Source organism: Myxocyprinus asiaticus, chromosome 11 (assembly GCF_019703515.2).
Source record: "Myxocyprinus asiaticus isolate MX2 ecotype Aquarium Trade chromosome 11, UBuf_Myxa_2, whole genome shotgun sequence".
NCBI classification, from domain to species: domain Eukaryota; kingdom Metazoa; phylum Chordata; class Actinopteri; order Cypriniformes; family Catostomidae; genus Myxocyprinus; species Myxocyprinus asiaticus.
The window spans coordinates 3,737,950-3,752,848 of NC_059354.1; the positions used below are offsets into that span (position 1 = coordinate 3,737,950).

Consider the following 14,899-nt stretch of genomic DNA (forward strand, 5'->3'; position numbering starts at 1 on the left):
TTTAGTGTGAGAGAGACAACGACTGATCACCCACATTATCTTTCTGTCTGTGTGTGTGTGTGTGTGTATGTGCTTTCAGCTGGTTCGACCGGTCACTGTAGTGCCTTGTGTCCCTGGGATCCCTGGCCCCTCCTCTCCTCAGTCTATCCAATCAGAAGCTAAAATGGTAATTTCCAACTCCCTCATTTGCATATGCATGCACATGTGAAACATTTTTTCCTTTTGCCTTGAGGGACTGGAGGACATACAATCTGCAACATTGGCACAACATTGAGCTTCGCAAACCTACAAACTGTAGTTCTCGTTTAGGAGCACTAGAGGGCAATAGTATGGAGTGTGTGTGTGTGTGTGTGTGTGTTTGCTTGCGTGCTCTGTTTACACAACCAGACTAGCAGGGATTGTTTTGTTAATATAATGTTGGGTAGGCGATAGACAGTTTGTTGGCATGAACTTTTGAATCTGTGTTAGACCAGCCATTTCTATGCTTACAGACATATTAAATGTTCAAAAACTTTTCTCAGATTTTACAAATTGTTTTGTAAGCATTCATCAAGCTCAATCATTCGACCCAATACCAAAGTTATAGAATGAAAGTTGATAAAAAAAAAAAAAAAGCTATCTTTAATTGATGAGAAATTTAAGTTTGTCAATAACTACAGTACATATCAACATTTGGCCCTAAACAAACCTAGGTAGCCCCTATTAAGTCATAGCTTACATTAAAGAGCACCTATTATGGTCTTTAAACGTGCCTAATTTTGTTTTAAAGGTCTCATACAATAGATTTACATGCATCCAAGGTCAAAAAACACTTTTCATTTGCTCAATTTAAATTGCAGCCTTACCATTTTTTCCCAGTGTCAAAAACGACTTGTTCAATGATCCGTTCTAAAGGATTCGTTCTAAACTCCTCCTTTCAGAGAGCCTACTCTGCTCTGATTGGTCAGATGTCCCAGTCTGTTGTGATTGGTCTACCGCTTAGTGTAGTGTTTGAGGTCGGGTCAAAGCTGTTCGCGAGCAGCCAATGAAGACCAGAGGTGGGTTTTTTGTTACTAAATTACGTAGGTTAGTACAGGAAGTAAATCTGGAATTACAACGACTCGTTTCAGGTGATCAGAATCGGTTCTTTCTTTTGGGAGTCAATAACTCCATTTGTCGTGCACTTTGATTTTCATTCATTCACAAACAGCTATATAACACACTACATGAAAGATAATATTTGAAAAACCATAAATGGTGCTCTTTAAAGTTGAAGTGTGTAAATTTTTGTTGTTTGGTATCTCCTATCCCAGATTAATAACTATAAGTAACTGTAAGTATCAGCTTTGTTTAATCTGCAACCCTGTTAACCAGTCTGTCATATTTCTTTCTTATTTGCTAGAAAATAATGAACTCGTATAAATCAGGGTTTTAAACTGAATTCACACATGTCCCAAATTTTGCTACCAGGGTTCCAAAAATGGAAAACTTCATTTTAAATAAATATGAAAGGCAACGGTTCATAGAATATTTAGTTTGACCTCGTTCTGATTGACATTTTTATATTGATTCATACAGATAACAAAGAAAAGCAAACCATATATACACAGAATCAACATTTAACCCCAACTCCCTTCTCCAATACCAAGTTTACATCTTTCTCCCATAATCTCTTGATAGAAGTTAAAGCTCCGTCAGTTAGCAGGGAGTAATACACTGATGCCTCATGACCTTTTCCAAAAGCAGTAAGCACCACTCCCAGCCGCTTTAGGGGGGTGTATGCTACTCCCAAAAATAGTACAGAGCAGGTGGCACAGCTGTAAATACCTAAAGAACTGAGATCTAGGAATCCCAAAATGTTTAACCAAATTTTCAAAGGATCTCAAAACTCCACTCTCTTATAGGTCACCGAGCATATTAACCTCCCTCACAATCCACTCTGACCAGCAGAAAGGGGACTTATTAATACATAATTTTGGGTTCAGCCATAATACATTGCTTGAGGCAACATTTAAATAAATGTCTGAATGAAACACTCTGGACACTTTTGTCCATACCGAGTGCAAATGTGAGATAACGGGGTGTAACTTAACTTCTCCGAATAGTTTGATAGAAAGTTTTTGCAATGGCGAAATAGGGGCAAAAATTCCTGTTCAATACAGAACCAGGGAGGGGCTCTCTCAGGTGAAAGCGACCAATGAGCCAAATGTCTGAGACTGAATGCATAATAATAAAACAAAATCATGGGTAGGCCTAGCCCACCTTTGTCAATTGGCCTATGCAATTTACTGAAATGTAATCTGGGATGTTTACTATTCCAAAAATGAAAAGCTATCAAGTTGCTTGAAATAAGAGAGGGGGACATCTAAAGGGAGAGACTGTAGCAGGTAGATGAATTTTGGAGTACAATTCATTTTAATAACATAAACCTTCCCAATCATAGATAAATGTAATGAAGCCCACCTGCCCACATCGCTCGAAAACTGTTTTATTAAAGGGTCAAAATTAACTCTAACTAAATCATTCAAATTTGCTGGAAATAAAATACCCAAATACTTAATGCCCTGTTTGGGCTACTGGAAGGCGCCCGGCTGAAAAGCCGTTACTGGGCAGTATGCTGTCAGAGCCAAAGCTTCGGATTTAAACCAATTAAATCTGTATCCCGAGAGCTTAGAAAAGGAATTAATAATTCTGTGGAGGCAAGGCATAGATCTAGTAGGGTCGGAGATGAATAATAAAATATAATCTGTGCAAAGTAAAAGCTTATGTGCCACACCTCCCGCCACCACCCCTGGAAAATCATCCTCCTTTCTTATCGCAGCTGCTAATTGTTCCAGGGCAAGACAGAACAATAATGGGGAAAGAGGGCAACCCTGCGGGGTGCCCCTATCCAGAGTAAAATAATCTTAAAATAATCCATTCGTTTGTACCACCGCTACCGGGTGTCTATAAAGTAACTTAATCCAACCATTAAAAGTATTCCCGAACCCGTAAATTTCCAAAATCTTAAAAAGATAATCCCATTCTACCATATCAAACGCCTTTTCGGCGTCAAGTGAGATGGCAGCGACTGGAGTCTGATCATTCGCCACTGACCACATGACATTGATGAAACGCCTAATGTTATCAGAAGAGCTATGGCCCCGAATAAACCCCACCTGATCTATATGTATAAGAGATGTCATAATCAGTTAGCCAAAATTTTGGACAATATTTTAACGTCTAGCTGGATCAGGGAAATTGGACGGTAACTCTTACACTCGCTTGAATCTTTGTCCTTTTTAAGAATCAGACTGATCCTGGCTTGCATCATGGTTGGTGGAAGTTTTCCATTCTTTAATGATTCCATATAAAGTTTTAGCAAAAGTGGAGCCAGTTCTGTAGCATAAGATCTAAAAAACTCAGCTGCAAAGCCATCTGGCCCTGGAGACTTGCCTGTAGGCAAGGCCTTAATTACCTCGCCAAGCTCCTCCAAGGTTATCTCAGAATCAAGAGAATGTTTTTGCTCAGCCATCAGTTTAGGAAGTTCTAATGGTTCCACAAAGTTTCTAATATCCTCATCAGTAGACTAAGACATGGAACTATAGAGATCAAGATAGAATTCTTTAAAAGCATTATTAATATCAATGGTCGACGTAAATATTTCACCACCAGCAGATTTCACTGAGGGAATGGTAGAAAAAGACTCTCTCTGTTTTATATACTAGCCAGAAGTTTTCCTGCCTTGTCCCCCGACTCAAAGTATGACTGTCTAGCCTAAACTCCACCTTCCGCGACAAAATAGTATTATATCTGTATTTCAATCAGGTCAATTCTTTGAGGCCATCATACGACATTCAGTGCTTCAGCCCTGCCTCTGCACTTTTAATATTCTCTTCCAACTCCACAAGTTCTCATGCTATGGATTTTTTGGTGAATGAGGCATAATGTATGATCCGGCCCCTAAGAACCACCTTAAGTGGCTCCCAAGCCACGCCCACAGAGGATACTGAGGACCAGTTGGTCTCCATATAAACACTGATTTCAGCCTTTAACATTTGTTGGAATTCAGAATTTTGCAAAAGGGATACATTAAAGCACCAACTATATGATTTCCTTTTCTCCATATGTGGCAACACCTCTGAACTCACCAGGGCATGATCTGAAACTAAAATGTTTCCAATTGAGCAATCACAAACAGATGAAATGAGGGACTTGGATGTAAAAAAATAAAAATAAATCTATTCTAGAATAAATCTTATGGACTGATGAAAAAAATGTATAGTCCCTACCAGATGGGTTCAAAAGCTTCGGATTTAGACCAATTAAATCTGTATCCCGAGAACTTAGAAAAGGAATGAATAATTCCGTGGAGGCAAGGCATAGATCTAGTAGGCTCGGAGACGAATAATAAAATATCATCTGTGTAAAGCTCTTATGGACTGATGAAAAAAATTTATAGTCCCTACCAGATGGGTTCAAAAGTCTCCAAATATCTGTAATACCAAGATTTTTACAATCCTGTTACACGTCAATGTTGCTCTAGGGGGCTTGCACTCTTTTGCTTCACTATGATCATGGACTGAGTCCATCAAAAGATTAAAGTCTCCTCCCAATATTATATCATGAGGGGTGCCAGCGGCTTGCAACATCCCTTCAAGATCTATAAAAAAGCCCTGATCATCAATGTTAGGTGTGTAAATATTAGCCAAAAATAAGACTTTGCCCCTGAATTTCTGCTTAACCAATAATGACTCTTCCTAATTTATCTTTAATCTGTTTGAGACATTTGAATTGTAGATGCTTACTTATGAATGTGATGACTCCCCTGCTTTTACTCGAGCCAGCACTAAAGATGTCCACCCCATATCTTCCCAAATTTTTCAGCTTCCTGCAGGGAAAGATGCGTTTCTTTAAGTAACACTATATCATATTTCTTACGTTTAAGAAAAGAAATAACCTTCCTTCTTTTTATGGGGTGTCCCACCCATTCACATTCCATGTGGAGAGAGACAATCTGCTCATATTAACACTTGACATTTTGACATATTAGAAAAAATAGACTGTGTGTCAAAAACAAAATTATAAAGACCACATTCCAACATTAGTGCAATAGTCAAACCCTGAACTTCCCCCAGAACCAAACAAACAGAAAAAAAAAATGTGTGCATTCACCCCGCACGTCCATCCCTCCAAACTTAAACAGTCCATGTACGCCTACAAGAGCCCCCGTGACAACTTTGCCACCAGATTGCTCAAGTATGGTGTTTCAATAAAAATTTTTGTGAGACAGAGTTACACAACAAAAGATAATCTATAAAATAAACTCTTCCTTTACTCCTTGCCTCGCGTAACACCAGATCTTTATCGGGTGATCTCAGAAATTTGGCCAGAATTGATAGGGGCCTGTCTCCCTCAGCGGATCGCCGAGCCAGAACACTGTGAGCTCGTTTGATTTCCAGCTTATGGCCTGTTATGTCGAGCAGACTCAGAAAGAGGCCTTCCAGGAATTTCACCATATCCTGACCCTCTTCGGCTTCAGGAATTCTGACGATTCGGACGTTATTCCACCGGCTATGGTTCTCCAACTTCTCCCAGACACACTCCAAATCCACCTTGGTCACTAGCAGATTAGCAGCTAATTCCCTCTCTGATGACTCCAGATAATCGATCTGTTTCTCGACATCCCCCACTCTTGTAACCACCTCAGAGAACTTTGTCTCCATGGCAGTGATCGATCGACGTATTACAGCAAGATCCTCCAAGTCAGCAATGACCTTCGTCAGGATTTGCTGACATGTTCAACATTTCTCGCCGAATTTCCCGAAACTCTCCGACCAAATTGGCTCCCTGGTCCGCGGCCTTTTCAGGGGTATCAGCCTGAGTACGTAAGAGTCTTTTAATGTCTCCAGAGCCCGAGGATTTTGACTTCTTTGACACTGTCCTCCTAGAACAGTTATGGAACAGAGTGTAACGAATCTCACTGGTTTATGCCATTAATAGTGTTAAAACTAGCAAAGTGCGCAGAGCTCGCCGTTCACACGACTGAACCTCGCATGGTGTCACGTGACTTTCTAGTTTGACCTCCTGATTTGTATGAGTACATGTTCTCTTAAAGGGATAGTTCACCCAGAAATGAAAATTCTCTCATCATTTACTCAACCTCATGATATCTCAGGTGTGTATGACTTTCTTTCTTCATCAGAACACATTTGAAGAAAAATAGAAAAATATCTCACCTCAGTAGATCCTAAAAATGCAAGTGAATGAAGATTTCTCTTTTGAAGCTCCAAAAATCACAAACAGTCAGCATAAACTTCATCCATACGACTCCAGCTGTTAAATTAATGTCTTCTAAAGCGACACGATCGCTTTTGGTACAAAAAAGATTTAAGTACTTTTTAAACTATAAATCATCTCTTCGAGTCAGCTGCAACATGAGCATGTAACGTAATCGCATTGGCACGTGAAACACGCGAGAACTGAGGTAAATTCAACACAGCCGGAAGAGCAGCACTGTTTAAAAGTGAGGAGGAACGCTTAGTTGGTTTTGGTTTAGATCCGTTTTTATCTGTTTCTTTACTCACAGTGGTGCATTTGTGTGATTATCCTGGATGTCTCAACTGAGAGGAGATGTGTGATTATGTCCGTAACATGCCAACACGAATACATCAAACGAGAGACCGTGTGATCTCCACCCTCTTATGAAGCTTACCGGAAGTGTTGGATTATAATTAAAAAAATACGTAAAAATGTATAATTATTTGCAAAAAAAAACAATTGTATTGCTTCAGAAAACATTAACAGCTGGAGTCGTATCGATGATGTTTATGCTGACTTAGATTAAGTATATCCTTTTTCACTTTCCATGTGTTAAAAAAAAAGCTAAATAATTTGACCTTTTTTTTTTTACATTTCTGTTTGTGTTTCAAGCCTAAAATTGTGTACATTTTAGTGAGAAGGATTCTTGTTCTTAGATGCATATGACTAAATAAATGCCTGCACACTTATTCCTTAATGCATCTAAACAGTGTTGGTAAATTACTCAAAGTAATCCACTACACATTACTAATTTTCTACAAATCCACTAATCCTCTACAAATTAGTAATAAAAAAGTAATCAGATTGCTGACCTTACTGATTAATTCATCAAAAAAGTAATCGTATTACTAATAACTTTTACTTTCCAAAACACTTTTTCACAGATAAATTTGTTTTTCCACTCAACAAATTCAAAATAATGTTACATTTCAAGCTTTTCTTTAAAAGTAATTAGTTCAGTAATGAAATACTTTGCAATTTGATTATACCCAACACTTCATCTAAACACTAAGAGAGACACTCATACCCCATGGCCAAACATGCACAACACACAGCACATGAACACACACACAACTCCCATATTTTAAAGCCATTTAACATATGCCCCCATCCTCCATGTAACCTTCATCTACAGAAACACATGCACAAAACCTCAAGTCATCAGAAAACATCTAATGAGCCCTCATCAAGCAAACACACCCACCATCTCTCTCTCTCTCTCTCTCTCTCTCTCTCTCTCTCTCTCTCTCTCCAGCCACACAGACACGGCACTTTACAAGGACTGATGATGCTGCAAAGACCACAATAATGATAATTATCTTGCTGAATTTAGAAGATTATGCTGTTAATTAGTTGCAAAATAAAGATAAGTAATAAAGGAGCAGATGGTTGAATAAAACCCTGGAGATGGAGGGCTACTGCTCTGATGAGGCTCCGATGGCAGATATGAAATATGAATCTGACTAGCCCTGCACACATCGTTCACATATTGCCTCTGTCTCCCTCTGCTTCAGTCTTTCTCTCGGCCCCTGTATGATTTGTTCCACGTGAATAATTTCTTTCTAGCCATGTAGAAGGGTGGAGTTTGGGAAGGGTATTGCTCTATAAACTAATTTGCTGGATAGATTGGTCTGGTGAGGATAGCTGTTAAAATAATGTGCTTTTCTTGTTTCGCCATGAAAATTAATGCGTCCTCCATCCCTGTGGCCATGGATACACACCTCACCTGCAGTGGGGGCATTTGTTTACTTGCGCGGTTGACTGCTTTCGGGCCACTTCATGGCTTCCTCCAAAAAGCTTTCAGAGTAAAATGGTAAAAAAATTATCTATTAAGAATAGGGCTGCAACTAACGATTATTTTGATAATTGACTAATCTAACGATTATTAGAACGATTATTCGGGCGATTATTGCAACGATTAATCATTAGCTCTTAACCGATTATTCAGCTTGTGCCCCAACTTAAAAGGTTGTATTAAATGTGCTTGCTAACAATAAAGAGGACAAAATCATCTTTTAAAAATACCTCTAAATGACATTCACTGAATTAAAGGGAAAAAAATACTTTTTATTATGTTTAATTCAGTACAAATTTCACTATAAAAAAATCCTATTGTTATCGAGTGTTTTTGTCTTTTTTTCACATTTAAAATTGTGTAAAAATCCTTAAAACAAGATACATTTACTTGAGAAGAAAAACATATAAGATATTTAGACTTGCTTTAAGAGAATGTATCTTAAATATAAGTGTATTTTGTATATGTGTATTTTTTCACTTGGTTATACTTCTGCGAGTGCAGTAAAGACAAAATATACTTATATTCAAGATCTATTCTCTAAAAGCAAGTCTAAACATCTTATATGCTGCTTCTCAGTTGAATGCATCTTTTTTAAAGGATTTTTAGATATTTTAAAATATTTGTATTTTTAATATTATATTCAACATTCTCAGATAACAATTTTTTCTTCTGCAGTATAGCTGCTAAAGTAAATGTACGTTGTTTTAAAGGAGCTTTAGATATTTATATTGGAAAACAAGCCAAAACAAAAACAAATCAAAAATGTATTTTGTTGCAGTGTATAATGGGGTGAAGACTACCCTCTCTGACCTTTCTGTTCACTTCAATCCATCTTTATCTCACAAAAAAACAAACTCTCTCTTATTAATAAAGTTGCGTTTTGCCAATTTTCTTCACGATAAGAAATGCACAGTGACATATATTATGATTCAATAAGTTGCCATCGCATTATAATCTAGCTGCATTAAGCGCGTGCACTCGAGGGATGAGCGTCCCCGTGACAGAGTGTACCTCAGCCGGGTGCAGTTTCAATCTCTCCCCCTTAGATCGGGACACTTCGCGCAACTCATAGAAGAGGCGCTGACCGCACAGAGAAATGCCAGTTTCCTTATTATTTTAACTTTAATAAAGCTATAACGCATTAAATAAAACTGCATTAAAGATGTAACGCGGGGGTGTTTCCTTTAAAGACGTTCGACACGCAAGTTTTTCTTAAGCTGAGCATCAGCTCCGGCTCTGCTTATTCCTCAACAAGAGTGCTTCTGTATTTACTTATTTTGTATTTTTGCATTATAATTCCCTCATACTTTGCAATCTATATCACCTGAAGCTGTTTGGAAAGTTTAGAGTGCGTCTGGACTGTTTTCTTCCTCTCCTCAGTCAGGTGCGAACTGCAGTGCTGCTCTTGTGTGCAATCATTAGAGTTTCATATGATCTTATGTTACATTAAGATCAAACGACTATTCGACCACAAATTTTTGTAGACAATTTTTTTATTCTTGACATTGTCGATAACGTCGACTAATCATTTCAGCCCTAACTAAGAAATATAGCTTATCTGCATCTGGGCCTCTGAAGACTGTTGCGTTTCTGTGTGTGTGTATGAATGTGCATAGATATACACTGATCAGCCTCAACATTAAAACCACCTGCCTAATATTGTGTAGGTCCCCCTCGTGCCGACAAAACAGCGCCAACCTGCATCTCAGAATAGCTTTCTGAGATGATATTCTTCTCACCACAATTGTACAGAGCGATTATCTGAGTTACCGTAGACTTTGTCAGTTCAAACCAGTCTGGCCATTCTCTGTTGACCTCTCTAATCAACAAGGTGTTTCTGTCCGCAGAACTGCCACTCACTGGTTGTTTTTGGCATCATTCTGAGTAAATTCTAGAGACTGTTGTGTGTGAAAATCCCAGGAGATCAGCAGATACAGAAATACTCAAACCAGCCCATCTGGCACCAACAAACATCCATGCGGTTATCTAATTAGGCAATCATGTGGCAGCAGGGCAGTGCATAAAATCATGCAGATACAGGTCAGGAGATTCAGTTAATGTTCACATCAACCATCAGAATGGGAAAAAAAATGTGATCTCAGTGATTTGGACTGTGGCATGTTTGTCGGTGCCAGATGAGCTGGTTTGAGTATTTCTTAGGTTTTACCAAGATAAGCCGATTTCATCAAATTTGATTCATTTCCACAAATCAGTTATTTTGAGCTGTTTGAATTAGCTATTAGTTTGCGTCATCGCTCAAACATTTTCACGGAAGTCATTTGCGTGGCCTTTTACATGGCAATTTTAAGTGTTGCTGTTTATTACTATGTGTTGCATTGTACAGAGCCCCTTTGAGGACAAATTTCTGTTTCTGAAATAGTTTTTCGTTCCCTCGCAATAAGTTTTGTTTTTCCTCGCAATAGTTTGGCGGGTAATTTTGTTCATCTACTCGCCACTGTGGCGGCGACCTGTAAGACGTTTTGGAGTGACAAATGACAAGAAATTCCGTTAGACACAATGACGCGCGTTTGAAGAAGCACCCTTTATTATAGTTTGAAGAACAGACGAAAGAAAAGCCATCGATGCGCTTGTCTGATTCGCCATGTGTTCAGAGGTTTATTGGCACTTTGGTGCTCACGCGCAGCGTGAGCGTGTCTCGTGGAACATGCATATGATAAGTTCTCACTTGTTCTTATCTGTCAGCCATCTGGGAACAATTTGCAAGAATAGTCAGGCTCCACCGGGCTTGGATGCCCTAGCTCACAAATGGCCAGCGAAACGCAAGTATGCATCCTTCCCGTTCATTTGTTTCACCAAGTGTTGTGCTAAGTTTGGGAAGACAGGGAAACCATGCTGCTGTTTACGCTGGAGTGACTCAACCGCCCTTGGTTTCCAGAGCTGGTGGAGCTGGTGGAGCTGTTGGAGGCCCCCGTGGAGGATTCTGCTGAGCAGGCATGAGAGCATGTTCTGATATCCACGACCAGATCTGTGGAAGGTTCATGGTTGGCCCCTGAACGGGGCTCGTCTGACTCAGATTGACTGTCGAAGCCAGTGCTCGACACCATATTACAGGCCAGATCACTTTTTATGAGTTTTTATTGACTGGTGTTCCTCCCGTCGTGAAGACCCTGTGTGTTGGCCTGTACTGTCAATACTTCACTTTTTACAGGAGCGTTTGGATGCAGAACTCACTCATAAACCATCCATGCTCAAGGTGTATGTCACTGCTATAGTGTCTGGTCACATCCACTTGGGTTTGTCGGTTGGCAAACACCCCCTGGTTGTAAAGTTTTTGTGAGGTGCGAGAGTCCTTTTCACCCAGCTACCATACTGGTCCGGGATTTAGCGTTTGTACTGAATGCACTTACGGGCTCCCTGTTCGAACCACTTGATTGAGTAAGCCTATGCTTACTCTCTAAAAACTGTGCTGCTACTTGTTTTGGCTTCAGTTCATTGTTATTGGGGAACTTCAGACCTTATCAGTCAATGACTCTTGATTTGCCCAAGGTTTTGGCCACTCCTTTCGGGGCTCAGGTTGTTACCTCACAAGCTTTCTCTCCTCCTCTGTTCATGTCAGACGAGGTGCAGAAACAGCACATGCTCTGCCCTGTGAGGAAACTACGCATGCACATTGACCATACAAGTCAATTTAGGCTGACAGATCAGCTCTTTGTCTGCTTTTGAGGCCGTCAAAAGGTTTGGCTGGGTTTGGCTAAGGTGTTAAGACTTACTCTACCAGGAGCATGGCCTCCTGGGCATGGGCTAAGGGTCTGTTATTGGAGGACATCTGCCTGGCTGCAGGCTAGGCTTCCCTAACACCTTTGCCATTTTTTATAACTTGGATGTCTCTTCCCTCCCTTTCCAGAAGGAGGGTTGATTTCACAATGTTACTACCTTGCTAGCTAGTGCATTGTATTTTGACTATTCTGTCTCTGAACTGTGTCGTTCTTAGATATTTTCAGCGTAAAGAGTAATGTTTAATGTCCTACTACCCTGTTTGCTAGTGACATTATGTCAGGCTGTCAGTCATAGACAGTTCCAACTTGGTGTGCATGGCTATAGTTTCGCGGTGCTTCACTACCCGGATTAGCTAGTATCACTGCCTCTTTCTGTACCTGAAATGGTTGGATTTTATTTCTCTCTTCCTACCTATTTGTCAGTATGAAGGGGAGAATCTGTTGGTACCCTTTAACTATCCTACTGGCTAGTAAGCATTACTAGTACGTGCGGATCTGTAGCATGATGTGATGGTGTACGATTCCCATAGCATCAGTAACTGACTGACTTGAAAGGGAATTGTATGGTTACAACTGTAACCAGGGCTCCCTGAAAGCAGGGAATGAGACGCTGTGTACACCGTCTGCACTTCTGATTTCTCGCTGTTAAGGGTTCAAGAGATGCGCTCTCTTCCCTTCAGATGAAAATACTGATGGAATGGCACCGTGCCCCAGCTTGGTGTCAGGGAGTTAGGGTTAGGGTTTGAAGGTACCTCTGGGCCGATGCGCTCGCCATTTTGCAGGGCCCCCCCTGCAAGTCGTTGGGGGGGGGTTATTGAACATGGGCTACACGGATTGCTTTCGCGGACATGTGCCATCTCCATGTTTACAACTGTCTCCCCCTGAAAGCATTTATATGCGCTTCACCCACGAACATCGATGGGGGAGAATGGAGTGGCAGACACTGCAAGAGGGGGCCCCCTGAGTGTGGTGGGCCCCTGGGCTTCAGCCCGTGTTAGCCTGTGCGTTAATGCGCCCCTGCTTGCTGTGATGCACGCATCGGGGGCAGAGCGTTTAACGGCATCTGCCATTTAAATTGCATTATTTTAAAGATCTTTAGAGATTGTCACCCCTGGGCGGAGCTTCCCATAGCGTCAGCAACTGACGCAACGTCTCATTCCCTCCTTTCAGGGAACCAGGGTTAAAGTTGTAACCATATTGTCCAGCTAGGGTATTTGTAGTAAAACAATAGTAATCACAGAATTCAACATGGTTGTACTACAGTAACTATGAACTATTATTTGTAGTAAAATCATAAGGGATGTATAATGGTTTTGTGAGGGATATAAATAATTTCAAGGGAACACAAAATGTATTGCAAAGATAATGCGAAACAGTTAAAGCTTATTGGTAAATTTAAATAAATGTGATTGAATATAACTTTCATGTTTTCGTTTCGTAAAAAACAGTGGAAAACATGCATTTTTATATCTAATTTCAAGTCTTGTATTAAAAAGGCTTTTTGGTCGAAACGATAGTTCCTCTGATCACACTTTTAAGCCAGTTCAGAGAAAATACATAGATATAGACACATGTATCGACTTTTATAAAAATAAAAATTCATACAATTTAAGATATAATTTTGTTTAGTTTTGTAGCCCAGCCGTGTTGTCCTTATTGGGGGTTGCTTATAGTGAAGAAAACAGCTCTTAGCGCTGAGGTCTCTGTGCTGCACATGCTACAGTACGCCAGGGAAAGGCAGATTTCCCTGACAAGAGAAAATCACGGGTGTCTTCAGGGAATAGGGAATTAGCTACGACAGCTCGTACTCCTGTGCGAGAGCTCTGAGGGAAGCATCTGTTAAAAGCTGTGATGAATATGTTGTTTTAATCCTTGCCTCTGGTTTTCTGTGGAAGTTAATTATTCTAATATTCAGTTCTAGCCTCTCTCTAATGTAGTTTAGCCTCCTGATCCCTGAGAGAGAGAGAAATAGCATCATGTTTTTCTCATTTCATTGCAGTGATGCTAGAAGTATTAAAAAATGAAGAAGCTGTGATTTCATGCGAAAAAACTGTGCTCATGTAGTCTAACCGCATCTAGTCTGGTCCACGTTGCAGCTTATTCTGTCCAAGAACCGCCCTCTTAGATAGAAAGAAACTGTCTGACTGATGACAACGAAATGACAAGCCAGTTTAGTTCATTTTTTATGTGACTTTTAGGGGTGGGTTAATCTGAAATGTAACACAAATTTTAGAACAAAGTGGATTATGCAGTTGAGCTCAAGGATAACTTGGTAATATGATTTTTATTTATTTTTTTTTTTTTAAAGAAAAGCCTTCATAATATTTTGAAGATTCGATGCCTTGAACTTCAGAAACTTTGGCAACTTTAGAGACTTCCTCAGAATAGTTCATTGTAACCATCTGGTTCCTTTTAAACAAGACTTTGTTTTCTTGCATACTGATTAAAATTTGTGCACCCTGACTCCTGGAAACCAGCCAATGAAATTGGAAAATATTTCAGCCTCCTCTTGCCATTTTTGTGTGCAATAGTCTCAGACATGCCCATGGGCCATTTATGGATTGTCTGGTGCATGAGACTAGTGCTCATGTAACTAAAATAATGGTAACACTTGTAAGGAAATACAGTTATACCCAGTAAAGAAACCAGTATGAACAATGATGAGCAGGAGTCAAAGTTGAAGTTTCAATCAATAGAGAGAGAGTTTACTGAAGACAAAGTTCTCCATATTTCCATTTATAAACGACAGAAAGAGAAAAAGAGTTGAGGATCTAACCTCAAACTAACTTATATTACCAAAACTACAGTAACTATAGGAATATGCAAATTAATTGACAATCTCTTATGAGTACAGAGATCTGATAGTTGAACAGTTCAGACAATTCTAGAAATCTCACAAACATGTTGTTTTGTTTAACTATGTGAATGCAGTCATTCAAAGATTATATTTTTAAAACACAAAGTCAAGTTGGGAAGCAGAAATGGGTCAGAGGTGAGTCTTCTCTTTAGATAAACTGGCGTCCAGTTCCTCTGACTTAGTCACATGATTCTCAAAACTACAAACAATCCCTGCAATGACATCATT

At 39.7% G+C, this 14,899-nt stretch overlaps 1 protein-coding gene across 4 annotated transcripts in view; it reads left to right on the top strand.

Moving 5' to 3' along the window:
- Positions 1-14,899, top strand: part of LOC127448348 (cyclic AMP-dependent transcription factor ATF-2-like) — a 48,333-nt gene that overhangs the window by 9,500 nt on the left and 23,934 nt on the right. For 3 of the 4 annotated variants that reach the window (XM_051710801.1, XM_051710803.1, XM_051710804.1), the window contains exon 8: positions 80-166. The exons of the other annotated variant lie outside the window; for it this stretch is intronic. In XM_051710801.1, the coding sequence (XP_051566761.1) occupies positions 80-166 (87 nt within the window). The remainder of the gene's footprint in view (positions 1-79; positions 167-14,899) is intronic. 4 annotated transcript variants of the gene reach the window in all.